The 27,503-nt window shown below is 32.8% G+C and overlaps 1 protein-coding gene and 1 non-coding gene across 4 annotated transcripts; both read left to right on the top strand.

The window, feature by feature from the left end:
* Window positions 1-2,770: 2,770 nt before the first annotated feature.
* Window positions 2,771-2,876, top strand: LOC123900256. The gene has a single exon (XR_006805904.1). It is a non-coding gene; the product is annotated as a small nucleolar RNA R71 (small nucleolar RNA).
* Window positions 2,877-6,709: 3,833 nt separating this feature from the next.
* LOC123894594 (transcription factor TGA2.2) lies at window positions 6,710-13,899 on the top strand. 3 transcript variants are annotated; one of them, XM_045944626.1, is made up of 11 exons: window positions 6,710-6,931; window positions 7,548-7,695; window positions 9,026-9,123; window positions 9,672-9,949; window positions 10,353-10,427; window positions 10,534-10,593; window positions 11,435-11,512; window positions 11,698-11,749; window positions 11,912-12,183; window positions 13,054-13,302; window positions 13,421-13,899. In XM_045944626.1, exons 2-11 carry the CDS (start codon window positions 7,613-7,615, stop codon window positions 13,565-13,567), a joined length of 1,392 nt encoding a protein of 463 aa, XP_045800582.1. In that variant the 5' UTR covers window positions 6,710-6,931; window positions 7,548-7,612; the 3' UTR covers window positions 13,568-13,899. The 3 variants fall into 3 exon arrangements, with proteins under 3 accessions (XP_045800582.1, XP_045800581.1, XP_045800584.1); XM_045944625.1 differs by having other exon boundaries at window positions 6,771-7,059; XM_045944628.1 differs by lacking the exon at window positions 6,710-6,931 and adding an exon at window positions 7,051-7,396.
* Window positions 13,900-27,503: the final 13,604 nt, after the last annotated feature.

Here is a 27,503-nt window from a genome sequence, read left to right as displayed (position 1 = left end):
AAAGCTTATGATTCAGTGGACTAGGGCTATCTGGATGATGTTATGGGTTGTATGTCTTTTCCGATGCTTTGGCGGAAATGGATTAGAGAATGCATTGGTACGACCACAATATCAGTCTTAGTTAATGGCAGCCTTACTGATGAGTTTCCTGTTTCTTTTGGCAGCTGAGGGGTTGAATGTGATGATGCAGGATATGATTGAGAGTAATTTGTTTATAGGGTACAGTTTTGGAGATCAAAATTCGGTGATGGTCTCCCACCTTTAATTTGCAGATGATACGTTGTTGGTAGGCTCTAAAAGTTGGGCGAACGTCTGTGCGCTTCGGGCTATCCTGGTGTTGTTTGAGTCTATGTCGGGTTTGAAGGTCAATTTTAACAAGAGTTTATTGGTAGGGGTTAATATCCCTGATTCCTGGTTACATGAGGCTGCGTCGGCTCTGTGCTGTAAAGTGGGAAAAAATCCTTTCCTTTATTTAGGTCTTTCTATTGGTAGTGATCTGCGTCATTTGGTTTTTTGGGAACCGATGCTAGCTCGTATTAAGAACAGGTTATGTGGGTGGAGAGTCGTTTCCTTTCTTTTGATGGTCGTCTGATCTTACTAAAGGTTGTCCTGACCTCTCTACCTGTTTATGCTCTTTCCTTCTTCAAAGCTCCCTCAGGTATAATCTCTTATATTGAATCACTTTTGATTAATTTTTTCTAGGGGGAGTGAGGATCATAGGAAAACATCTTGGATTAGTTGGAACACTACCTATTTACGTAAGGAGTATGGAGAGTTATGGGTTAGGCAGTTGAGAGAGTTTAATTTAGCTCTTCTAGGAAAATGGTGTTGGAGGTTATTGACAGATGGAGAGGGGCTATGGTTTAGAGTGTTAGCAGCCAGGTATAGGGTGGAGGGAGGCAAGGTGGGAGAGGGAGGGAGGAGAGGGTCTGAATGGTGGAGGGAGATAGTGAGAATCCATAAGGGTTTTGATGGTGTAGGGTGGTTCCGGGAGAATGTTTCAAAGAAGGTGGGGGATGGATCTGATACATTGTTTTAGATTGATCCATGGCTTGGGAATATTCCCTTGTGTGTGAGGTTTAGGCGTTTATTTGACTTAGGAGAGAATAAATTAGCTTTGATAGATGAGATAGCTTTGTTAGGATGGGGGATTGGCGGTCAAGCGTGGGTTTGGAGGAGGCAGTTGTGGGCGTGGGAGGAGGAGTTGCTGGGGGAGTGGCAGACCTTATTACTTAATATCTCTTTGCAGGATCATATTTCAGATAGGTGGCAGTGGCAGTTAGATCCAGTTCATGGTTACTTCGTTGGTGGCGCGTATCAGCTATTGACTTCTCATGACATGGTTACTTTGGCTGAGGGTCACGATCTTATATGGCACAGATAGGTTCCTTTGAAGGTTTCCATTCTAGCATGGAGACTTTTGAGGGATAGGTTGCCAATGAAGACACACTTGATTACTCGAGGTATGATTTCAGCAGAAGCTCATTCATGTTTATCTGGATGCGGTGAGGCCGAGTCGGCGCATCACTTGTTTCTCACTTGCAGTTTTTTTGGTTCTCTTTGGTCGATGGTTCGAACGTGGATTGGTTCAATGGCGGTGGACGCTGACAACTTGTCTGATCACTTTGTTCAGTTCACCAAGTCAGTAGGTGGTCGGCGGGCACGACAATCCTTTATGCAGCTCATTTGGCCCGCTCGTGTTTGGATTATGTGGCACGAGAGAAATTATAAGTTGTTCAGGAACACGGCTTCTACTTTGCATCAAATGTTGGATAATGTCAAATTGTTTTGATATTGGTGGTTGAAGTCGACAAATGTTTCTTTAGTCTCGAACTTTCATTGTTAGTGGTCGAATCCATTGCTATGTATGGGTTTTGATTGATTGTTGTTATTTGATGTTCTTGTAAACCTTTGTGGTCTCTATTGGCACACCTTGTGCTAAGGAAATCACTTGTCCGTTACTCTTTATATATATATATATATATATTCCATTTTGACTTCTTGAAAAAAAAAATGTTATCAACTAACTTGTTCTTTAGGATTAGGCTCGGGTTGACCAAGAAAGGAAATTATGTTTTTAGAAATTGTATTAGAAAGTGAAGCTATTTGTTGATCAATTTGAGAAATTCGTGTTTCTAACATTTACTATGGTTCCGTGTATTATCCATTTTAGTTCGCATTTGTTTTAAAGCTTATCCCATTTGAAAATTTGGTCTCTTGAATTCATCATTTTGTTTGTTTTGAATAATGACAAAATTATCAATTTAGTTTTCTAAATTAAATTTTTGAAGCCTATTAAAATTATTTTGAAAATTGGGAGGAGTGGTATTTTGAGAAGAGTTTTTATGTGAAAAATTTGGGTGATTCCTCCATCCCGAATTATAAGTGTTAGAGGAAGGATTATTCCTAGGGTTACTAACAAAATTTGCTACTTCAACATTAGAATCTCCCATGGAATCTAAGCCTATAATGAATTCATTAGACATATGACCAATTATCCCACACACATCACAAGTAAGTTTAGTAGTCGAAACCGCATTAACCTTAAGATTATCTAATTTAGTTTGCAAGACCTCAACTTTAGTGACTAAAACACTATAACTTTGCTTGCACATTGGAAGTGGTTTTGTGTCATTTCTTCTATTAGTCCATGAACATCTTATCTTCTACACTTTTATTCATTAGAGCACCACCCGCAGCAACATCAACCATCATTCTTGTGTTGTAGGATAGACCATTGTAAAATATGTGAACAATAAGTCAGGGCACAAGATCATGATGAGGGAAAAGTCTTAGCATTTCTTTTAATTTTTCCCAAGCCTCGCATAAAGATTCTCCTTTTTTTTTATTGAAGCTTGTAATTTGATTTATCATTTGTGCCGTTTTTGAAAAAGGATAATATAGTACTTGGCAAGAAAAACTTGTTTCAATTCATCCCATGTTGTTATAGATTCTGATGGTACAAAATTTAACCAAACTCTAGCTTTATCCTTTAGAGAAAAAGGAAAAAGCCTAAGGCCTTATAGCATCACTAGGCACCCCATATAGTTTCAAAGTATCACAATATTCAATAAAGATTGAGAGGTGCAAGTTAGGTTCATCGGAAATTGAACCCGAAAATTAGTTTTGTTGTACCATATAAAGTAGTGATGGTTTCAATTCAAATTGATTACCATCAACCGTTAGCTTAGCAATACTAGAGTGAGATTCTGAAACAGTCGGAGTTGCCTAGTTTTTCAATGTTGTATCTTTGGCCATGATCTTTTTTATATTTTTCCTTCTAGTGTTATGTATGAATCTCTCTATTTCAGAAATCGGTTTCACAATATCCCGAGACTTCTAGTTCTTTGCATTCAACAAAGAGGTTACTATAGAAAGAAAAATAGCAACATAGATATACTAATAAAATATTATAAGAGATATTTTGTGTTTATGATTATATGTAGAAACTACTAAATAAAACATCAACTAAAGCTCAAGAAAATATATAATTTTTGTTTTATAATTTTTTCACTAACTCTATAATAGGAAAAAAAAACAGCAACTATAAAGATTTTAAATTCTTTTACTCCTTTTCTATGATTAGTCCATGGCAACAATGTCAAAAATTTAATAGCCTTGCAAGTGAACGAGATTGTCATCGTAACTAAAAGAGTATCAATCTACATGTAGTAAGAGAGAGAAAGTAAAATTTTAGAGAATCTAAAATTATAAACAAAGAAAATATGATTCGAAGGCAAATGTGGTAAAGTATGAGAATATAAAAAGAAGAGATTGCTTTGAATTCTTAATAGATATGCAAGCAAAATAAACTAACAATATATGATTATTTTAAAACATCATAGGATCATAGATTTCATCAATAGCATATTTTGATTCTAACTCCATCACATAAAACAAATGTCATGAGAAAACAATTCATGAGCACGGTATAAGGGATGGAAAAACCATGATACAAAGGCCTCGATTAAGGGCGATTAACAGAGCGCTTCGAATTTCTCCTTTAGGACCTTCATCTTCATGCCCTAAGATAAAGCTTCACATATATTGCTTATGATATACCTTGTTAGATATAATCTCAATCAAAGCCATGATAAAGAGAACATGCTAAAGACTGATCTCCATGATCCTATATATAGGTGGGATTGAGATCCTCTCCAGTGGGAATATAACTGGAGGGAGTATAGTTTATATCCCCACCATTCATAATTATTATGTTTATTAAAATTTTATGTAATGAAAAAAAAATGAATGGACAGGATTCAACTAGAGGGTAAAGTTATGGGAGAGGATCTTCTCTCATATATGTGAACTACTCACACTTGGCCATGAGCAATAACTCTTAAAAATATGAAAAATGTGCTAAGAACACACAAATGAACTAAAATAACTATATTGATTTTTGAGAGTTTTACAATGTGGAGAACTTGACGTTTACATTGATCTAACATCTTATTTATAGCCTTAAGCCTCTGATTCTCGTAACTACCCTCATTCATTGAGGTATATTATTACAAATGAAACACATTAAAAATAGAAATGAAAAACAAAAAACTGAAGATTAGCACCGCAGGGTGTCACACAGCCGTGTCTGATACCCACACGGTTGCGTGAGGCTTCAGGACATAGTATTATACTTCTGTTGTGAATGAAAAAGTTGTGTCTGTATACCACGTGAAAATGTGGGTCTTCATATGATACAAAACTTGACTTTTCACTTTCTATGGTCTTTAGTGACAATTTCCAGGAACAAATCCCTCCCAACACTTTTCGTACTCGGCCAAATCGAGAAAACTGCGAAGAGACATTATCTATCATGGTTGAGAAGAGTAGGACACCAAAAGCATAAAACATGACACCCATAACAGCCGTTGTGTGAGGAGGATTCCCGATAAGGGATAAATCCCCCCTCCCCCAACACTTCTCGTACCTAGCAAAACTGACAAAACCCGCGAAGAAACATTATCCATCATGGTTAAGAAAGCAGGGCACCAGAAGCATAAAACATTATGCCCATAGTAGTCGTTGTGTTAGAAGGATTCCAGATAACATAACAAGCTTCTTGCAACTCTATCAACAGAAAACTGAAAGACATGATTTCACCACCAAACGCTGAGTTGAAAACCCAAAAAAGAAAGAATCGTCCAACTCTCTCATTTCAAGATAAGGATCTGGTCAATGGAATTCATAACCAACACGTTCTACTACTGATAAGGGTCGTTATATCTAATCACAATGTACATCCTAATAGACCAATGGGATTCTTGCGACATTATGTACGAAGCTTTCGACGCCTTGTAGTTAACGAAAAAGAACATCATTCCTAACTACTGCGACCTACAAGGCTTTAACGCCGTAACAACTAAGCCTTGGGGCTACGTCGAGCTTTTGGTCACCATATGGAAATGAACGCATATAAAAACCGTGGCACCACAATCCATAGTCGTGGATTAAATCCTTGTATAACTGCATTATGGGAAAACCTATATTGCAGAGCTGGGAGCTGCCTCTTCGAAGGTACATCTTAAAACGAAATATACCACACAGACGAAGAGAAATTAGCAACGGCCGAGGACGACCTAGAAGCTTGTTATTTATGCTTCTTGGCATCATTGAAAAGCATAAAAACAGAAGCAATCACCAAGACTGAGCCGAGAATTCAATGATAGAGAAAGTTAACATAAAATCAACAATGATTTTGGAATTTAATTTAACCGAGTTTGAAATAAGTACACCTAGAAGTAACAACAAAAAAATCTCAAAAAACTCAAACCCGACTCCGAAAAGCTTTAAGAATGAAGAAAAAATTAGGTCCCAACGACCTCATTAAGGAAGGGAAACAACTCATCTGACATCCACAAGAAAATACGACACCTTCTATAGAAAACAGTGTTGTGGTTCGTAGTGAGACTCATCGGTCTCCTATCCTTCTCAGATGACCAGCATGGTCACCTATGCACAGTGCAATCAAGAAGACAGCGAAAGCCACCAACAAAGCTAGTTAATGAATTGGTTTTAATTTGATTATGTAATTTTGGTTATCAGATCTAGTCTATACCCAATGCTAATAACAAGTGGCACAAATATACATATCGATTGCACCAAGTTCATCTGTTGACTAATATTGATAAATTACAACGACAATTTGTCTGATTCCCGATTCTCATTCTTATCGGACAAGTATCTTGGAAAAAAGACCAAATACCCATGCATCCATCTCACGTCTGGAGAGGGTCAAATATCTTCACATTTATTTTTGGAAAATGCTAAATAGTGCCCCCGGGGTACTAGTTAAGAATATAAATATGGAAATTTCATTTCGTAAATTGTGCATTCAATGCTTTAATATGTAAAAAGTTATTCTCTCTCATCATTAACTTTTTCATTTGTTTCTTTTTTTAGTATGCTTAACTAGTGTCTCAGAGACACTGTTTAGCATAACCCTTTATTTTTTTGACAGAATATCTTTACAAATTATATTTATATGGTGTGGCTTTTTGTTTTGTTTTTTAATGAAAAAATGAATTTTATTAGGAAGAAAAAACTCTTTCTAAAATGGATTGGTTATGATATAACATACGATCTGATGATGATAAAATATCAACGTCAATAAAATTGTAAGAAAAATCAATCACAAGAAAAATTCTTCATATAAAATTAATTTAAAATACGTTGTAATAGATAAATTAAAAATAAAAAATAAAAACGTAATTAAAAAATCATTAGTTCTCGGAGAGTGGAAGTTTTGAACACAAGAAGACATCTAGAGATTGGAATCATCCAAGCCTCTCTCTCTCTCTCTCTCTCTTTCTCTCTCCTCTTTCCATCTTTTTCCTCGTTCCTTTACTTTAATAATTCATAAATTTATTAATACAAAATAACAAAAAGTTGAACAAATACCATCATCACTCATCGTCATCAAAATTTCAAGGTGGGTTTGGTTCATTTTTATCTTTAATAATAACTTATTTATTCATAATTTATTATAGTGCATGAAGAGTAAATAAAAAACCATGATATTCAATGTTGAATTTTAGTTCAACTTAAGACAACACAAAGGTGATTTTGAATTGTTGATCTTTTTTATGTTGGATTTGTTTTTTATTTTTTTCTTATTTTTTTTTAATTATTTTTGCATCTGGGTCTAATTGAGTTGGTGTCAAATTAGTCTTTTTCTTGTCAAAGTGTGCTACTTTGACTTTTAAGCACTTCCTTGGTAGAGTGTGTTCTCGTTTTGCGTGTGTTGGGTTTTGTGGGTACACATCAAATTTTGCCAAAGTTTGCGCCTTTTTGATTGATTTTTCTGTTTGCAGCTAAAGGGGTTTTGCTTTTGCTCATGTTTTTCTGATTTTGTTTTTTCTGTCTTGTGATTGGAATTCATTTCTTGCTTTACCAGGTTGAAATTTATGTTTTGGTTATGATTTGTTTTATACTATGTTATGGTTATGATTTTGTTTCACACTATGTTTTGCTTAGTTGAGATTTATGGGTTTGTTGGTTGTTCTAGCTTAATTGAAGTTGCAATTTTGTTGTTTGTTTTGGTTTAGGGATTTTAGTGTTTTACATTTTGTTGAGATTGAGAAGCTGGGGAATTTAATGGTGTGAATGTTGCATGGGAAGTAGAATTCGGATTGGTGTTGAAGATGAGAAGGGAGCCGAAATAGGCATGCCGAGCTTCAATTCCGACGATGCACGGTATATTTTATCTTAGTTTAGGATTTGAATATAGATTGTGATATTTTGCTCAATTTTTGTTCTGAATGAATCTTAACTTGACTTGGTTTCGGCAGTATATATTTATCGAATGTTTTTTCCTTGTCTTTTTTTATTAAGACGAGCCTTGAATCTTTTGGTGATGCATTTGGAATGATATCGTGAAATGAATGCGTGATATTTTGGTTTATATTGTTGCTCGGATTTTTTCTGTTTTAGATGAAGAATGGATACTGAAGGATTCTGAACTTAAGTTGTAGTTTACAATTTTATCTTAGGTTCTGGATTGCTATGATAGGTTTAACTAACATAAGCACTTTACACCTTGATGAACTAAAGTACTGTTTACAGTATGGCAAGTTTATGTTTGAATTGGCCATCGTGATTTTACCAAACTCATCGCCAATCCAAACATGCACTTTGTGCGGTCTGACACTTCGATTTTGCATTCTAGGTTAAACCTTAACATGTTGAGAATTTTGTATACAATCTTCTTAAGAAAAATTGTCATAGTATAGTATGTAACATGCAATTAATATGGTTGAAATAAGTATCTAATATGGTTGAAATAAGTATCTTCCGAAAAGCTATTTCACATACAAGGAAAATCTGCCGCGTCACATGTCCATGCTGGTCATGTGACAAGTATCGCTCCCTAGTTGTTTCGAGTTCAGTCCTCGGCATAAATCAAACATACAAAGAAAATGTTTTATTTTGAGGAGTAGATGGATCAAAATATATGACATAATTGAGCTTAAGTCTTGGAGAGTAACCAAAACGAGTAATGCTTAGGCAGCCAGTTGTATGACTGGAAAAAGTTCTCTTACTAATGTGAATTATTAGATTTGTTGTTCAAAATTTGGCATGGTTCATGGTGTATCGTGTTTACTGGGTACTTAGAAAAATATTGCGAGGTTCATTGTCACGTCAAAAGATGTGTTTTCTTGTGGTTAAGGAGAAACATTTGTTTCTTGATTTGGGATAAAGAGAAACATTGCGAGGTTCCTTGTCACGTCAAAAGATATTCAATAGAAAAATATTAGGTCTTTTCGTTTTGCATTATTTATTTTTTTCATTTTCTTTATTTTTAAATTGATATGATCAAGATTTGAGAAAATATTTTCACAAGCTTTGAAGATGTTTTAACAAAGTACATGGAGTACGAAGGATCTGTTAGCTCACTTTTATTTCCCTTCCAATACGAGTAGAACTGCTCTCGAGTTACTTCTTTTAATGGAATCTTTTTATTTTGTTTTAGCAATAGAAACATGTAATTTGTGTTAGCCTAATTCTGACAAAATATGGATTTCAGCTATACAGAGGGAAACACAGTTGATTCTTTTCATGTTTCTGACTTTGGAGCATTTGGTCAAACATATCGTTTAGTGGATGCTGTTGCTCTGAGTGGAAGTAAGTCTTATTGTAACCCGATATTGCATAGTTTACATGTAAAAAAGCAAATACCGCAGTAATCAGTATGTTGTAACTTGTATTATCCCGTGTCTTGGTGCACTAGTAATCTCATAAAACCTTTTTCCTTTTTTACTTATCTAAACTATGTTTAAGTATCATTTCTTAAAAAAAATAGAACTATACAATAGTTGCTGTATGATACTTACTTATTCACCACTCGGCAAAGATAATGTTAAGAAAACACACAGATACACACATTCACAAATGTACCATTGCTATCAGTCACAAATCACAGAAAATAGTGGTTTGTTCTAATTCTTGTACGCAACATACTAGAGTCGCTGTTTTCATAATCTTTTGTATTAAATAGCCTATCGCGAAACAATAGCGATTCCTTCAAATTTTGCAACGCTATAGCCACTATTCAACAACACTGAAATGCACACTTGCATATAGATATCGTTGTCTATCTTTATATCAATTCTTGTTGACAAACATGTACTTTTTATTTCCATCTTTGCTGATGAATTTTTCTGATTTTATAGATTCAAACTCGGTTTTTAACTCAATTAAAGTAAGTGGCCAAAATATTTCACCTGGCCCTGTTCACACCAGTACTTTGCCAACATCACTTGATAAAAGCCCATTGACGAACCAAACAGAGCCGCATAGGTTGCAATTAACAAATCTTCAATCATCAAATCCAGGCAGTGGTAACATATTAAGTGTTCGTACAGAAAACCAGGAAGAGTTTGCCATGGCTGATGCCAGTCCTAGGACTGATATTTCAACAGATGGCGACACCGATGACAAGAATCAGCGGGTAACGTATTTTAAACCTTTATGCTTTTTCCCTTTTTGTTCAAATGATAACATCTTAAGTCCCTATCCTACATTTGCATATTGGGAAACCTGTTGAAGTTGAATTTTTCAATATGAATCAAACTTCATGATTTGTTTGATTTAAACGGTTTTCAAATGTAATCTATGAGCAGAAGGTTTTTTAGGGTCTGCTTAAATCAGAGAAGAAGCATTGTCGGCAAATAACTTGAACTATTTTTCTTAAAAATCTAATAAAAGTGATTTTCATTATGGTAAACAAACACAAAATAACTTAAACTTTTCTTAAAAATCTGTAAAAAATAATCTCTAAATTATTGAATGCTGTGCTGACATCACTTTTCCATAGTTGATAATCTAACATTTTGTGCATGCTATATTTACAGTTTGATAGAAATCAATCTCTTGCTCCTGTGGGTTCTGACTCCAGTGATAGATCAAAGGATAAATCAGATCAGAAGGTTAATAAATATTTAACAAATTTATTGCATGGATAATATCTAAAAGGCCTATCTAAATTTTCAATTAGTATCTGTTATATAATGGGTTTTTTTAATGTTATTGTAGACTCTCCGCAGGCTCGCTCAGAATCGTGAGGCGGCAAGAAAAAGCCGGTTGAGAAAGAAAGTAGGGATTGTCTTTACTTAAATATTTTCAGCTATCATTTGTTCTTTGAAGTTTGTATATTTTCTTGTTTCCCCATATAAATATTGTTATCATGTGATAATAATTCAACGACAAGGATTTGATTAGAAAATAAATTTGTAGAAAAACCAGTAGGGTTTTCCTTGCTTATAATTGTCATTATTGTTGTTTGATAGAAAGCTGCACTTATATCAGTCTTCTGTCAGTTAAATTCACAAGCCGATAATTTTAACGGAAGTGGGATGCTTAGGCTGTCACTTAGTGTTTTACAGCAAAAAGAGTTGGAAATTGATTAATTATTTTTTTTTTTTCTGTATTTGGCTGCTGAAGAATCATATTATGTGTGTTTTCTATCATAGTTAAGTTGATTGCTATATTGTGGAATCAAGTGTCTTCCTTGTAATGTTTAGTGCATGATTGGAGACAAAAGTGATTCTATATACATAATGTTGATTTTACATGTTTGAGTGTTCTCGAGTATAATTGTTTTTGCCTCCAGAATGAGTTCTGACTTGAAGCTGAGATTTCTAGCTTTTGCCTCCAAACATGTTTTTTAGCCTTTGATTTTTTTTATTATTCAACTTAGTGTTATGTAAATATATTCAAACATAAATCACTTTACATACAACTCACATTTGACCAAAATAATTTTTACAAAATCAATTCATAATTCATTTAAATCAATTTCGCCACGACTCAGCCAAACACACATGTATGCATACTGCTTTGGCCTCTATGATAGTTGTAAGAAATGTGATTGTTGTAACATTCCTCAATTGACCATTGAAATGCAATACCTGACACAATGTGCTCATTTACATAGGCCTATGTCCAACAGTTGGAAAGTAGTCGTTTGAAGCTGACCCAACTAGAGCAAGAGCTTCAGCGAGCCCGACAGCAGGTTAAACTCTGTTATTCCTTGCACTTAGATTGTGCCGATTCCCCCCCCCCCCCCCCCCCCCCCCCCCCCCCCCCCCCCCCCCCGCTCTCTCTCTCTCTCTCCCCACCCCTCTTGGTTTTTGTATGACACGTTTCCTTGGGAGTCATGCTCTATTTTAAACCAGAACCTTTTGTTTCTTCCTGTAGGGAGTATTCATATCAAGTTCGGGTGAACAAACTCATTCAATGAGTGGAAATGGTATCTTATTTCTAAACTATGTTATTTATTCTATAGTTTGAACTTAGAAATATGTCTATAATAACTTCATAGTATATATTTATTTCTTTGATGATGTAACAGGTTATATCAATACACTTTGAGTTATGTTTTGTTAATAACAATCATTTAATTGTTTTACAGGGGCAATGCAATTTGATGCAGAATATGCAAGGTGGCTGGAAGAGCAGAATCGACAAATTAATGAATTGAGAGCAGCTGTAAATTCTCATGCAAGTGATACCGAACTTCGCATGATTGTTGATGGTATATTGGCACATTATGATGATATTTTTAGGCTGAAAGGTGTTGCAGCTAAGGCTGATGTTTTCCATTTGTTGTCTGGCATGTGGAAAACGCCTGCTGAGAGGTGTTTTCTATGGCTCGGTGGTTTCCGGTCGTCTGAACTTCTCAAGGTGAGCTTATGCTGACCCTTTTCTTTATGAATCTCATTGATTAAAATATCGGTTTCCCTAAGCAGTGCTATGTCTTGCTAACGTGAAGGCTAAAGAGTGAAATTCTCCAATAGGTTTTTCGGTTCATTACAAGTTAGATGCACAGTTTTTGAAACAGAAGTAATTATATAAAAATGCTAGGCTGGCTTGTTACATCGTTATTTTTAGTTGCTGCCTCAATTGCTGGTTGGTAAAAAATATTTCTGTTTATCTTTCAAATTGAATGAACATGCATAACTATTCTCACTTTCATATATATAACTACGTTTTCAACCTTGTCACCCCGTTAAAGCTTTAGTCGTCCATGTTTTTTAACATGGTTAAGTCCTTTCTTCTACTAATACTCGGCTAATTTTCTTGTTCCTTGATATCAATTGAAACCCAAGTTATTGATTTATTTTCAAGAAATATATAAAGACTTAAGTGTTAAAAACAAAATAATAAAGATTACTACCTCCATCTCTTTTGTTAGTCCCTCGGGCACTTTTTCACATATATTAAGAGAAATTGGTAGTGTAATTAATGAATATATTTAGTATATGAATATTACTAATATTCGATTGTGTATATATCTGTCCAATTCTGATTTTTCATCTCCCACAACAAATTAGCAGTATTAATAAGGGGTATATTTAAAAAATAATAATAAATATATCTAGTAATTTGAAATAGGGCTTATATTTTGTTGATGGTTCTTAGTTTCTTACAGTTGATTCATATGCTTGTTTTTCTTAAATAAATGTCACATGATTTTCGATGCCTAGATCTAGAGTCATTTTAGAGTTTATTTTCTTTCTTTACCTTGACTTTGTGCGACAAATTTGATTACAGCTTCTGGTAAGTCAATTGGAACCTCTCACAGAGCAGCAGTTGATGGGTATTACCAACTTGCAACAATCCTCCCAACAAGCAGAAGATGCATTGTCTCAGGGTATGGAAGCATTACAACAGTCCCTTGCAGAGACGTTGTCCACTGGCGCACCTTCCTCATCTGGTTCATCAGGGAATGTGGCAAATTACATGGGTCAAATGGCTATGGCCATGGGTAAGCTTGGGACACTCGAGGGTTTCATTCGACAGGTAAATTTTTCTTTCTCTAACTTGTATCCAAATAATTTCACGTCACATTATTTACTATAAAATAGCCCTATATAAAATATCTTACCATGTATTCCATTTCTGTGTTTATTATTACAAGGCTGACAATCTGCGCCAGCAGACACTACAACAAATGCACCGGATATTGACAACACGTCAATCAGCTCGTGCACTCCTTGCCATACATGATTACTTTTCGCGGCTGCGAGCTCTCAGCTCCCTCTGGCTAGCCCGTCCAAGAGATTAATGAGTGTAGTGAATAGTCTGTCAAATTTAATTATCACATATCAATCACCATTAATACTTTGGTCATTATAAGTTTTGCTTCTTCTTAACAAGTGTTCTTGGTGTTGTACTCGTAGTTGTTGAAATACCGATACTAGTGTTTCCTAGAGTTCACATAGTCTAGGAATGGAATTGGAAACATGCATTTATGTTATCTTTGTTACTAATAATATTGTCCATTGTAATTGTCGTGGAAGGTATTTGGTTTTTTCACACAAAGGTAGTTTGGTTGGGATATATGCTATTTAACTGTTTCAGTTGCCAAAGTTTTCCAATGGATATGAATTTGTTGAACTGTTTTCATAAAAAAATGTGTTGTCTTATGCAGAATTCATAGAACTTTTGGTTCACAAAACTTGTTCATTTTTATATTTTGTTCCTCAAATAGTCAAATTTGACTAAAGTTGATATACTTTGAAGTAGGAGGAGTGAGAGAAAATAGAAAAATCCTCTTCTTGGTGTGTTTGACTAGGAATAATTTCTGTGTTTGGGTGAGCATTTTTTGTTGATAAATAAGCAGCTTATTTTGATAATTGAAATTGTAAGAGGTGGTTAATTTAGTCGTTTAAATTTATGAGTGATAATTTAGTCTATGAAATGAAAGAATGTTTGTTAAGACTTAAGATAACAAGTAGGCTTGGAGGTGTTGTCATGATGATGTCTATTCAGTGAGAATTTCTTTTGCTACACTACCCATTTTTCTCACGTGCTTTACGAATTTATCAAAATACCCCTATCCGGTACTTAGGTAGTGGATATTCCTCGAAAATATCCTACTAAATTTTATTTTTATAACGTTCATTATTTAAGTAGCAGAATGGCTAAAAATGAAAACGCGTAGGGCGCGAGAAGTAGGTAGAGCGGTAAAAGAAAATTTCCTAGTTAAAGAAGCTACTCCTTGCTAACCCTTGGGTGAATGGTTGAGGGTCTTGGATTTTGTTTGGAATAAAATGGTGCCATTTAAAGTACTTCCTTTGTTCCTTTTTATAAGGAACACTTTGAAAAAATTACATGGACTAAGAAAACACATTTTACATAGTTATTTGCATTTTAATGTTCTTATAAATTTAAATGTATTTCATGTATACCCTTATTTAATTACCCTTCATTTAACTAACTTACTTATTTTTAATATTCTCTCTCATAATAAATAAGGGCATAAGTGAAATTAAACATTTAAAACATTTGAAAATTGGTCAAAATTTCTTATATAAAGGACCAATTTTTTTTCTCTCAAAATATTCTTTATAAAAAAGACCGGAGGATTATATCTTGTTGCTTAGAGACTTTTATTTAAACGTATTTTGATGAAGAACAACTTGTTGCGCCGTAGAGTTTTTTTATCTCAAAACTTTCTTGTGTCAATAAATGTGGTGTTGAAAAATCTTTAAATCATCTTTTTTTTTTCCGAGTGCAATGTCTCACAAGTGTGGACTGAGCTATTGAATTGGTTAGGTGTCTCTTCTGCTCTCGCCTGACACAAATTTTCATATTCAACAATTTTGTGGATTACACGTGAGAGAGCTTTGATGTTTAAACATACTCCTTTTAAGCAAAAATCACTTTTCTAGGTTTATTGTATAATTAATGTATTTGGTCTATAATATTATTTGGTTAGCTTCTATTTAGTCAATTTAGAAAGCTCGCTATAATCGACTCTTTGGTAACAAAGGAATTTTCTTTAGATGGAATTGTTGCTCAAATTAAAATCCATCCATGATGGTGGATTAAAGCTAAATATAAAGGTTTTGTGTATGGCTTTTCTCTTTGGTGGCACAATCCATTACGGTGCCTTGGTTTCCATGGTTCAGGGTGGTTGTTTTTTGGCTTTTTTTTAAATTTTTTTTTTTTTTTTTTTTTATATATTTTATAAGCTTTTGTGACTTTTCAGCTGACTTTGTTTGTATTTGTTTGTTCTCTTCCTAATTGAGTTTTTAATATAATCCTAATTTTTATAGCCGTTCCACAAAAAAGTTCAGATATTTTTTTAAAAAAACATTCATCACAATCAACGAGAGATTACATGTTATTTTGAATAGTCTCTTGTTTATCAAGACAAATTATAACTTTTAAAACTATGTTAAATACTATGAATCATTCAATCTTTTTCAAAAGTAAATAAAGCACCACAAATAAGTAGTTCTAGTAGTAAAAGACAAACTCCTTTTCTATTTTCTATAGAATGCCAGACTTCGTGGTGAGCAGCATCACATGGCAGATTTTGTTAGGGTGTGCAAAATATATTGTTAGCTGAATCATAACTGAACTATACTTAATCATAAAAGACCAAATTATATTAAATAGTTCAAGAACTTAATCACAAAATTTAAACAGTTCAATTAAGCAAACTTAATTATGAATACTGGTTTGAACTCTTTAACCAATGATTACATTAGCGAATTTGGTAAAAAAAACTGATAATTACGTTATCAAATTTGGAAACCATTTGCCGGTGAAGAAGATCTTCACTGAATCGGCACCATTGTCGAAGATGGCAAGGAGATTGTTTCTGCGGCAGTGGAAGGGACATACTGCAAGTGGAATCCGAAAAAGGTGGTGAAGAGCAATTCAACAGGATCATCAAAACTGTGGAAATTCTACAGTTTCCGATCATGCTAGTATGCCTTCCTTTTCGTGTTATTCTATTCATTTATATTTATCAAGCTCTTTTTTTCCCTCGTTTATTTAAATGTTGTGCCTCTGTAACTAATATCACAATCAAAATTATTAGGTTATTATGTGGTAAATAAAAATAACATGACAATCTATGGCTATGTTAAAAAAAGTCGATGAAAAATTGGTATACAACTATTTTTTTTTTACACTGCAAGCCCGTCTAAACAAAAATCCATGAAAAACCGATTTGAAAACTAGTTCAAAGATAATCTAGTTGAAACAGAAAAATTAATTTGTACTAAGTTCAAATGAATTAAACCAATTCAAAATTAGGTTTTGAAAATATCTAGTTTGAGAAATTAACTAATTTTTACTAAAGTGGTTTATAAGAGTTGAACCAAACTATTAATGTGGTACGATTCAATTCAGTTTATGAACCACAAAAACCCCTAAATTATGTAGCTGCAATGGAAGGCTACAAGGTGGTTTTTTGATAAGATGCAAGATTTCTTGTAAGAGCAAAAGTAATGAAGATCTCTCATAATTTTGATAAGTGACAACTATAATTACAAGGGGCTTTGCAGTTGTGTGTGGCAGGTAGTTGAGGAAGTTAGAGGTGGTTTGGAATACAAATAAAATCCTACCTTCCTTTGCTAAATCAAGGTCACATTGGTCATCTAACTGGACTAAGACAAAAGCAAAACTGTCTATAGGGAAATGCAAATGAAAGATCCACAATAAACAACTAAGTACCTGCATATCGAAAAGACTTAATATTATGCCTTTATTCAAAATGCGCAGTTTTTTTTTTCAGCAGTATGCACACATGTCCACAAGAATAAGCAGAAAACCACTTTCTCAAATTAAGCCAGGAATAATGAAAGTAACAGTTTCATCTGAAATTAACAGTATTAACTTCATCCTGTATTGACATACATAACATTTAAGAAAATTCTTTATTTGAGGAAACAGAAAACACAACCCATGATCACACTTCAAGAGTAATTGCTGTTGTAGAAATCCTTCAGAAAATTAGAGATGCCCTGCTCTTTTGAAGCCAATTCCCGTTGCTCAAGTCCACGACGACCGATTACGTACTGACCGACGATATGGTGCCTCTGCTTTGAGTGGTTCACAACATTCTTCAGCTCTTCCAACCCCTTGAAAAGCAGCATATCGATGACCTGAACGTCCAAAAGATATTAGTGACAGTGATGAAAACTTTCGTGGCCGAAATTCTCTCTCTGCCTCTTTAATGAATAAAATCATTTTGATACATCAGTTTTGAAATGTTGAATTAATTACTAGAGTCGATGCATCAAATCCATGAAACACAGATCTATATTTGAATAAATGCTATATGTGCAAGTAGAAGTATAGATTCTTTTGCATGGAAAGGAAGAGGAAATGAGCCGAACAGGCAAACACATATAAGCAGAAATTCAACATTCAGAAATGCAAGCAATCATGTCTTTAAGGAACAAAGGAGGAATCGGAAAATTCATCAAACATGCCCTAGGATCAAGGTAATTAAAATCAGACTGTCCAGTTCAACTGGGAACCGGACCCAGCACTGGTCCAATGAAGCCTAATAACTGCTCTGAATAAAAAACGGCCAGAAAACCACTGAACCAGCCAAAAACCGCTCAAACCGGCAGTTGACCTGTTTGCCACGGTTCAGAGTTTCTGTAACTGGGAAACATTAAAAATGATTTAGTGCATCAACAGAAAAGGAAACAAGAACAGGAATGCAATAAACGAAAAAATAAAAATAAAGGGAAGCATGGATAAAGAGAGAAAATACAGGAGACAAATCAGGAGACGCAAAATGCATGCTGGGAGAAAGAAGACGAAATGAAAAAAAAATTGAGAACAGAGATAGGGCGGCTGATTCATGTTTGTGAAGATGAGAATCAAAAGAGGTGATAGGGATTTAAGGTTATGTATGTTGGGCATGGGACTTAGTAAATTAAACCTAAATGGCTAAATCTAATGAAAAATTATATGATCTGCTATGGTGCTTAGTATGGTATTTGAATAATTCAGCTGAGACTGAACTTTTCCTATATCCGCATTATCTGGTGATTTAAAAGGATAAGCTTCTAAGGATACATTATGACTTTCTATTTTAATAGCTTCTAATGGAGGATGAACAGATTCAACAGTTTTATTGGTTAATGTTGTCCATTTTTTAGCAGTTTTTGTTGTAACATTTAAATAATTTGTTTGTACGAAAGGATTAATTATTTTTTGTTCTATACAATATTCTTCAAACCAAGCGAAGAAATAAACATTAATTCTTTTATTTTTAATATAATCATAAAATTTGTTAAGATAATAATCAGTTTGTATTTTCTCAAAAGTATCAAAGTACCAATCTCTTTTTTCTTTATTATAATCTGCTTCAAAATCTTCTCTAATCCAAGCTTTATCTATTTCAAAATCTTCTTCTAATTCTATAATACTAAGGATTTGTGAGGCAGTAGGAGACATAGGAGGAGAATCATTTCTACCTTCAGTCTCATAGATAGGTTGGGGAATATTAGGAGTAAAATCAACTCCTGCTAAATTAATATTAATGGTAGAATCTATAGATCTTCTAGAGCTTGTACTAGCTCTACTACTAATAGGTTCTTCAATCCTCATAGATTGACTTCTATTCATTCTTATTCTAATGCTACCATCATTTTCTAATATAAATTGTCTAGGTTGTCTAGACTCTAATTTTGGGGGAGGCATGACATCCTGTAATATCCATTCTTCTGGTAATTTCTGTCTTAAGTCAGAAGCTTTTAATCTTTTAGGTGTAGTAATATTTGATCTTCTTAAATTAGCTTCTACAATAATGGTTTCATTCTTCGGCGAACTTCTAATTGCTTTAAAATTATAATTAATATTTGAAACTTTATATTTAATTCTATGACATACATCTATATTGGCAACTCCTTCATTAAATAAGTCATCTATACATTGAATATTAATTACTAATGATGTAGGTGTGAAACTATCTGTTAAATTCATAGAATAATTAGGATAACAGTTAAAATAAACTGGTCCATCATTTAAATTTGATTCAAGAATAGCTATTACAGATTCAGGAAATGTTTTAATTCTGCTATCTCTTAATACCAGTAATATCGGAGTATTTAATCCTAATTTATGTAGAGGTTTTACCGCTACTTGAATTAATCCTAAATGAATATAACGAAAGCCTTGTTTTACATGTCCTTCTATTAATTTTTCATTTAATAAATTAATAGTTTCTCTTTGATGAGTTATAGATTTTGAGGATTCTATTGTTTGAGTAATACTATGTGCTCTAAAGTTATCAAACATACTTGATTTATAAATCTCTTTATAACTGATTTCGGGTAATTTCCAATTCTGTAATTTGTTTTCAATTTCAGCTATTTCTAATTCATGGTTTTGATATCTATCTTGGTCACTTCTAACTTCTAATTCTTGGGGTGATAATCCAGAAGTAACTATGGCACGATCTCTCCTAGAAGATCCTAGTTCACTTAAAGTTCTAAGTATTCTAGACATACTACTTGTTTTCTAAATTTTTAGTTTCTCTTCTTAACGGGAACACCAACGGACTCAAAAGGTTGCAGGAACACCACTCGACTCCTCTCCTGGGATTTTAACGGGCTTACCAACACAACTATCCGGGCTTACCAACGCTAAGAAATAGAAAAAACAAATAAGAAAATAAGAAGTAAATCTTAGTTTACTAAAAAACCTTATGTAAACTTTAATCTCTAAGAGACCTCTTTCGAGGCTCTGATACCATAATAATTGGCTGGATCATAAAAATATAATGTTTCTGTAAACGAAAACATAATCCATAAAATAATATGATTATATTAAAAATAAAAGAATTAATGTTTATTTCTTCACTTGGTTTGAAGAATATTGTATAGAACAAAAAATAATTAATCCTTTCGTACAAACAAATTATTTAAATGTTACAACAAAAACTGCTAAAAAATGGACAACATTAACCAATAAAACTGTTGAATCTGTTCATCCTCCATTAGAAGCTATTAAAATAGAAAGTCATAATGTATCCTTAGAAGCTTATCCTTTTAAATCACCAGATAATGCGGATATAGGAAAAGTTCAGTCTCAGCTGAATTATTCAAATACCATACTAAGCACCATAGCAGATCAATTAGATAGAGTAGAGACTCACATGTCTCATACTCCCCTTACAAATAATAAAATAGAATCTTACAAGGATTTTCCTTTAGATCCGAAAAGACCTATATATAAATTGATTAATGTTCCTGAAAAAGATTTAAGCGAAGTTAAATTAGGGCCTAGCAAAGATGAATTAGTAGACAATCTTATGAAAAAATTATCTGATTTATCTATTAATGGAAAAGCAAAAGCCCAAGTTAATATATTAGAAAAAAGTGAAGATAACTCTGAGATAAATAGAATTAGAAAACACATGGGTTATCAAGGAAGAACTAGAAACTATTATCCTAGACCTAGTTTTCCAGATCTTCAATTTGAAGAAGCTAGAGACATGGTGGCCAGCTCTTACAGTGGCAATTCAATTATAGAATGGAATATAGATGGACATAGTGAACAGAATATATTAAATACCATTCAAGAAATGACCATGGCAGCTACAGCTTTTAAATCAATAGGAGAAAATTCAGATAAAAAAGCTGCTATATTAATAATTACTGGTTTTACTGGACAATTAAAAGGATGGTGGGATAATATAATTAGTCCTGAAGAAAAACTTGCTATCTTAGAAGCTAAAAAATTAGATCCATCAACCGGCATCATAGGAGATGAAGATGCTGTTAATACTTTATTATATACCATTACCAAACACTTTGTAGGAGATCCATCTCAAATACAGGATAGAGCTGCAGATCAATTAGCAAACCTTTATTGTCCTACAATGAGTGATTATCGTTGGTATAGAGATATGTTTTTATCAAAATTATGTAATAGACCTGATGGTGGCGCTGATTATTGGAAAGAACGATTTATAGCAGGGTTACCTAGGTTATTAGCAGAAAAGGTTAGAATGGCTATTAAAGCTAAGAGTAATGGAGTAATTCCTTACTCTATATTAACTTTTGGGCAAATATCTAGTCAGATTATAGAAACCGGAATAGGAATTTGTACAGATTTTAAAATACAAAATAAAATTAAATCTGAGGTAACTCAAAGTAAAAGGGAATTAGGTTCCTTCTGTGAACAATTTGGAATAGAACCTATTAGAGCCCCTAGTAAAAAGGTTAAGAAAAATTATACTAAAAACTCTAGTAATTATAAGCCTTATAAAAAACGAAAGAATCAATACAAGAAAAATAAAGAACCCTCTGAAGACAAATCTTATAAAAAATCTAAAGGAAAGAAGAAAACATTTAAAAATGATAAATCTGATATTAAATGCTTTAAGTGTGGACGTTTTGGTCATTATGCGAAAACTTGCCGTGTTAAGCAAAAAATTAACGAAATTCATAAGTTAGACATTAGTGATCAGTTAAAAGAAAATTTAATTAACGTATTAAAAAATATTATGTTAAATGATACTTCATCTATTAGTTCTGAAGAATCTTCTTATGAAGAAGATGATCTTAATCAAATATTAACTAGTTCCGAATCAGAAATTAGTTCTGAAGAAGACAGTTGTCTAGGAGCTGAATTATGTACTTGCGATAAATGTATCAAAGGTATAAATGTGATTACTAGTGATCAGGCTACTACCTTAATAAGTATATTAAAAGATATGCCTGAATCTTCGCAAAAGGAAGAATTCATGTTACAAATTAAAAACATAATAGAACGTGAAGAAAAGAACAAAAATACAGTCCAAAAAATAGAATTTAAAGAAATCATGAATAGATTTAAACCTAGTATTACTCCTCCTATAACTATTAAAGATTTACAAAATGAAATTTCAATTATGAAACAAGAAATAGATTTATTAAAAGTAAAAGATCTAGAGTTAGAAGTTAAATATTTAGAATTAAAAGGAAAGCAAATTATAAATAATGAAGTTGGAACTTCAAATATTAGGCAAGAAAAAGATGATCCCCCCTATATTGCCACTCTAAATAGAATGATTACCCATAAATGGCTTTGTCCAATTACTTTACTTGTTAAAGATCAACGATTTGATCTGGTTGCATTAATAGATTCTGGTGCAGATATGAACTGTATCCAAGAAGGATTAATACCTACAAAATTTTATGAAAAAACTTTACAAGGATTAAGTGGTGCAGGAGGTCATAAATTACAAGTTCAGTATAAATTAACAGATGCTAAGATCTGTAAAGATCATGTTTGTTATAAAACTCATTTTTTATTAGTAAAAAATATACATCAACATATTATCTTAGGTACCCCTTTTCTTTCATTATTATATCCTTTTACAGTCTCTCATGAGGCTATCACTTCAAATGCCCTGGGAAGGGAAGTTATATTCAGATTTTTCGATACACCTAGAATTAAAGATTTAAATACTGTTCAAAATCTTTCTACATCTACGATTAATTTAATTTCTCAAAAGAAAAAACATATTAATATGCTAAATAAAGAAATTCAATATAAAAGGATAGAGAGCCAATTAGAATCAAAAAATATAAAAGACAAAATTATTCTATTACAACAACGCTTTGAAAAGGAAATATGTTCTGAACATCCCAATGCCTTTTGGGATAGAAAAAAGCATATTGTATCATTACCATATGAACCTAACTTTAATGAAAGGTCTATACCCACAAAGGCAAGACCAATTCAAATGAATCAACAATATTTAGAATATTGTAAAAAAGAAATTAAAGATTATTTAGATAAAAAATTAATTAGGCCAAGTAAATCACCATGGAGTTGTACAGGATTTTATGTTAATAATCCAGGAGAATTAGAGAGAGGTGCTCCCAGGTTAGTTATTAATTATAAACCCTTAAATAAAGTGCTTCAATGGATTAGATATCCCATTCCTAATAAAAAAGATTTAATAGGACGATTATCTAATTCAATTATATTTTCTAAATTTGATTTAAAGTCAGGATATTATCAAATTCAATTAGAAGAAAAAGATAAGTATAAAACTGCTTTTGTAGTTCCCTTCGGTCATTATGAATGGAATGTAATGCCTCTAGGATTAAAAAATGCTCCTAGTGAATTCCAACATATTATGAATGATATATTAAATGATTATCAAGAATTTTCCATTGTCTATTTAGATGACATATTAGTTTTTTCCAAATCTCTAAATGAACATTTTGATCACTTAGAAAAATTCTTTGAAATCATTAAAAACAATGGATTAGTTTTATCAGCTAGAAAAATGAAATTATTCCAAGTTAATGTGAGATTTTTAGGCTTTAACATATATCAAGGAACTATTACTCCCATTAGTAGAGCTATAGAATTTGGAGATAAATTCCCAGATGAATTAAAAGATAAAACACAATTACAAAGGTTTTTAGGATGCGTAAATTATGTGGCTGACTTTATTCCCAACATTAGAATCATTTGTCTACCTTTGTTCAAAAGACTTAAGAAGAACCCTCCCCCATGGGATGAAACCATGAGTCAAAGTATTAGACAAATTAAGCAACTAGTCAAAAGACTACCCTGCTTAGGAATCCCAGATCCCCAAGCCTTTCTTATAGTAGAAACTGATTCCTCTGATTTAGGATTTGGAGGAATATTAAAACAAAAATTACCAGAGTCATCCTTAGAACAAGTGGTTAGGTATTATTCTGGAACCTGGAATCCGGCACAACTAAATTACAGTACTATTAAAAAAGAAGTTTTAGCAATTGTTTTATGTATTACTAAATTTCAAGATGATTTATTTTCAAAGAAGTTTTTATTAAGATCTGATTGTAAGGCTGCAAAAGAAGTTTTACAAAAAGATGTTAAAAATCTAGTTTCCAAACATATTTTTGCCAGATGGCAAGCTTTATTATCCTGTTTTGATTTTGATATAGAACATATTAAAGGAGAAAAGAATTCATTACCAGATTATCTTACTAGAGAATTTTTACAGGGAAAATGAGTAAAAAAGACAGTTATGGCCCTCCTCTTGAGGAGTCCAAAAAAGTTATTACCGCAAAACAAGCATTACAGAGTTCATCGGCTTCTACTTCATTAACAACCCAAAATAAATTCACCCCATTAACCCCTTTGGCCTTACCAGCCTTTTATCCCTCTTCATCACCTAGAGGTATTAGGCCATCATTAAATTCAAAATTAATTTCGCCATTAACTTTTTCTTTAAACACTCCATCCTCATTAAATACCCCTTCAAAAAACCCAGAAAAATTACCCTTCTACACTCCCCCAGATTCATTATCCTGTCCTTTTATGGAAAAAGATTACAAAAAGATTCTTTTTCTATTAGAGCCAGAATTTAATTCCAATGGATCATTACTTCAAATTACTTCCAAATTCTTCCCTCAAGGTTTTCATTACTTACCCTCTCACCCAGAAAAGTCCAGATTATTTTATGAGTTTATTTTAGTGGATACTGAGTCCATTGATATAACTCATACTTTTGATAAGAATGATAAAAATAAAATTATTTTTTCAAAATTTAAAATTTTAAAAATTTTATCACCTTCTGATTGGAAGGCTCATCCTTCTCATACCAGAAGCTTCACTAGGCGCTTTACTCCCCAGAATTACTCATATTATGATTACATGGACGCTTGGTCCAATATGTTATATTATCAGCCATTTGATCATTCTTGGTTCATCTGGTTTAGGAAAGACTTCCCCCTTAAATTCCCATTATGGTTTGTTAAATGGTTCCATGAATGGGGCCCAGAAGACAATATTTATCCAGATTTTGCAGCTATAGCATTTGAATCTTTTAGCTCAAGAATTAATATACCAGATCATTTAAAGGTATTAGCTTTTCATGCTACATTTGGAATTTCATGGATTACTTCATGGACTTTCAAAAAAGAATTATCAATTCCCAATTCCAACACCTTTTGGATCGTTCGGAGCATAAGAATTAAATGGTGGAACAAGTTTAATCCCGATTTAATTAAAGCACAAGTATTACAAGATTGGTTTAATAAAAATCCAAAGTGCCTCGTTCCCAAAGAGGTCGCAGAAAAAGAAGAAGAATTCTTAGCCGAAAAATCAAAATTTTTGGCTGATTTATCTTCTTCAACCAACAAAAAAGAATTTTTAAAGAAATTACAAGTAGCAATATCGGAGTCAGACATCAACAACGATGAAGACTCAGGAGATTCGTCTCAAAGCCTCACCAGGGATAATGGAGACGATTGCTATGGAATTATAGATCTACAGGATTAAAAATTTATTGGTTCAAGTATCATTATTGTCTTTTGGCCGACAAGATTATTTGGGAATCTTTGCTTTTCAGAAAGCTAGATTCGTGGCAGACATCTTTATCTTTACTTTTGACTATTTTGTAAAAGTTTTTTGTTTGTTTTAGAAATAATGGTCATGTAATTATTTAGTTTCAACTGACAGCTGTCAGTGCATTAAAGTCTAGGAGCTTCCTTCTCATCTATAAAAGGAAGTGTAGTTTGTGTTAAGGATCATCGAAAAATTCTCACAGTACAACAATCTGAGGAATTCTAGAGATCCAATACTTTGTAAGCATCTTATTTGAATAAAAATGTTTTGTTATAATTTCTTCTTTCTTATATTAACTTTCCAAATTATATTCTATTTAACAACTGAATTAGATTTATTTCTTGATAATTTACCTACTTTTGATCATATTATTTTATGGATTATGTTTTCGTTTACAGAAACATTATATTTTTATGATCCAGCCAATTATTATGGTATCAGAGCCAGCCAATTTTCGTTTACATGTAAATGTAGTCCCACTCTCATGTAAGGCACAAACGTAACTATGATTGTTGCCGCAATTAAAATAGTGTGCTGCAATTTAAAATTGTGCTTTTTAAGCTTACGACAATATATGGAACAAATTATTTTTTATTTTGTAGTTCTTGATTAGGTAAGATGGGAATTGGCCATTGGGAGCTACCATAAAGCAGAGAAGATATTAGATATCTCTATATATTGGAGACGAATCACTAGTAGATATTTGTTTAAAAATAAATAAAAAATTAAATGGATGAAAATGAAATTGAAGGATATTTTAGAGATACATAAAAAATGAGTGAAGTAGAGAGAAAATGATTGTTTTGAAAGGTGCGGTGTCCATAGTCCACATGAATGGCGTGAATGAGGACAATGAGAAAGACAACAAGAATTGAAAAGGAAAGTGGGTTAGGAGTTAAAGACTTTAAGAGCACACATCGTAGGCAGCTTTGTTTTGTATGATTCATATTTATACTATGCTCTCTGTCCTATTCGAATTATCTACAAACTTTAGAAAATAAAAAGTTAGAGAAATAAATATAAATACATTAAAATACTATACTGTTCCGATTCCACCTTAAGTCGACATCTCCGAGAGATTGTCCGCTTTGGGATTAACCTACGGTTTTGTCCTTTGTAAAAAAAACGTCTCGATGGTTTGAAATGTGTGAATGTTGTATATAAATTAACCTTAACCTCGATTACCAAACGATATAAAACTATTTTGGTATATACGGAACATATACCTTTAAATGTAAACGGAAGTATCTTGTAAATTTCACTCTAATTAAGAACTATTAATAGTATAGTTAGCGTGTCCATTTTATATGAGTTCAGATATGCTCCATTTATATATTCTCCATTACCTTTCTAGGTGTATCGAAAAATCTGAATATAACTTCCCTTCCCAGGGCATTTGAAGTGATAGCCTCATGAGAGACTGTAAAAGGATATAATAATGAAAGAAAAGGGGTACCTAAGATAATATGTTGATGTATATTTTTTACTAATAAAAAATGAGTTTTATAACAAACATGATCTTTACAGATCTTAGCATCTGTTAATTTATACTGAACTTGTAATTTATGACCTCCTGCACCACTTAATCCTTGTAAAGTTTTTTCATAAAATTTTGTAGGTATTAATCCTTCTTGGATACAGTTCATATCTGCACCAGAATCTATTAATGCAACCAGATCAAATCGTTGATCTTTAACAAGTAAAGTAATTGGACAAAGCCATTTATGGGTAATCATTCTATTTAGAGTGGCAATATAGGGGGGATCATCTTTTTCTTGCCTAATATTTGAAGTTCCAACTTCATTATTTATAATTTGCTTTCCTTTTAATTCTAAATATTTAACTTCTAACTCTAGATCTTTTACTTTTAATAAATCTATTTCTTGTTTCATAATTGAAATTTC

This window comes from Trifolium pratense, linkage group LG7 (assembly GCF_020283565.1).
Source record: "Trifolium pratense cultivar HEN17-A07 linkage group LG7, ARS_RC_1.1, whole genome shotgun sequence".
Classification (NCBI taxonomy): domain Eukaryota; kingdom Viridiplantae; phylum Streptophyta; class Magnoliopsida; order Fabales; family Fabaceae; genus Trifolium; species Trifolium pratense.
This window is presented reverse-complemented; position numbering and strand designations above follow the sequence as displayed.

Coding starts and splice junctions, on each gene's coding strand:
- LOC123894594 (XM_045944626.1), top strand. CDS start 7,613: ATGGGAAGTAGAATTCGGATTGGTGTTGAAGATGAGAAGGGAGCCGAA. Junction 7,696..9,025: donor TTCAATTCCGACGATGCACG/GTATATTTTATC, acceptor TATGGATTTCAG/CTATACAGAGGGAAACACAG. Junction 9,124..9,671: donor TGCTGTTGCTCTGAGTGGAA/GTAAGTCTTATT, acceptor CTGATTTTATAG/ATTCAAACTCGGTTTTTAAC.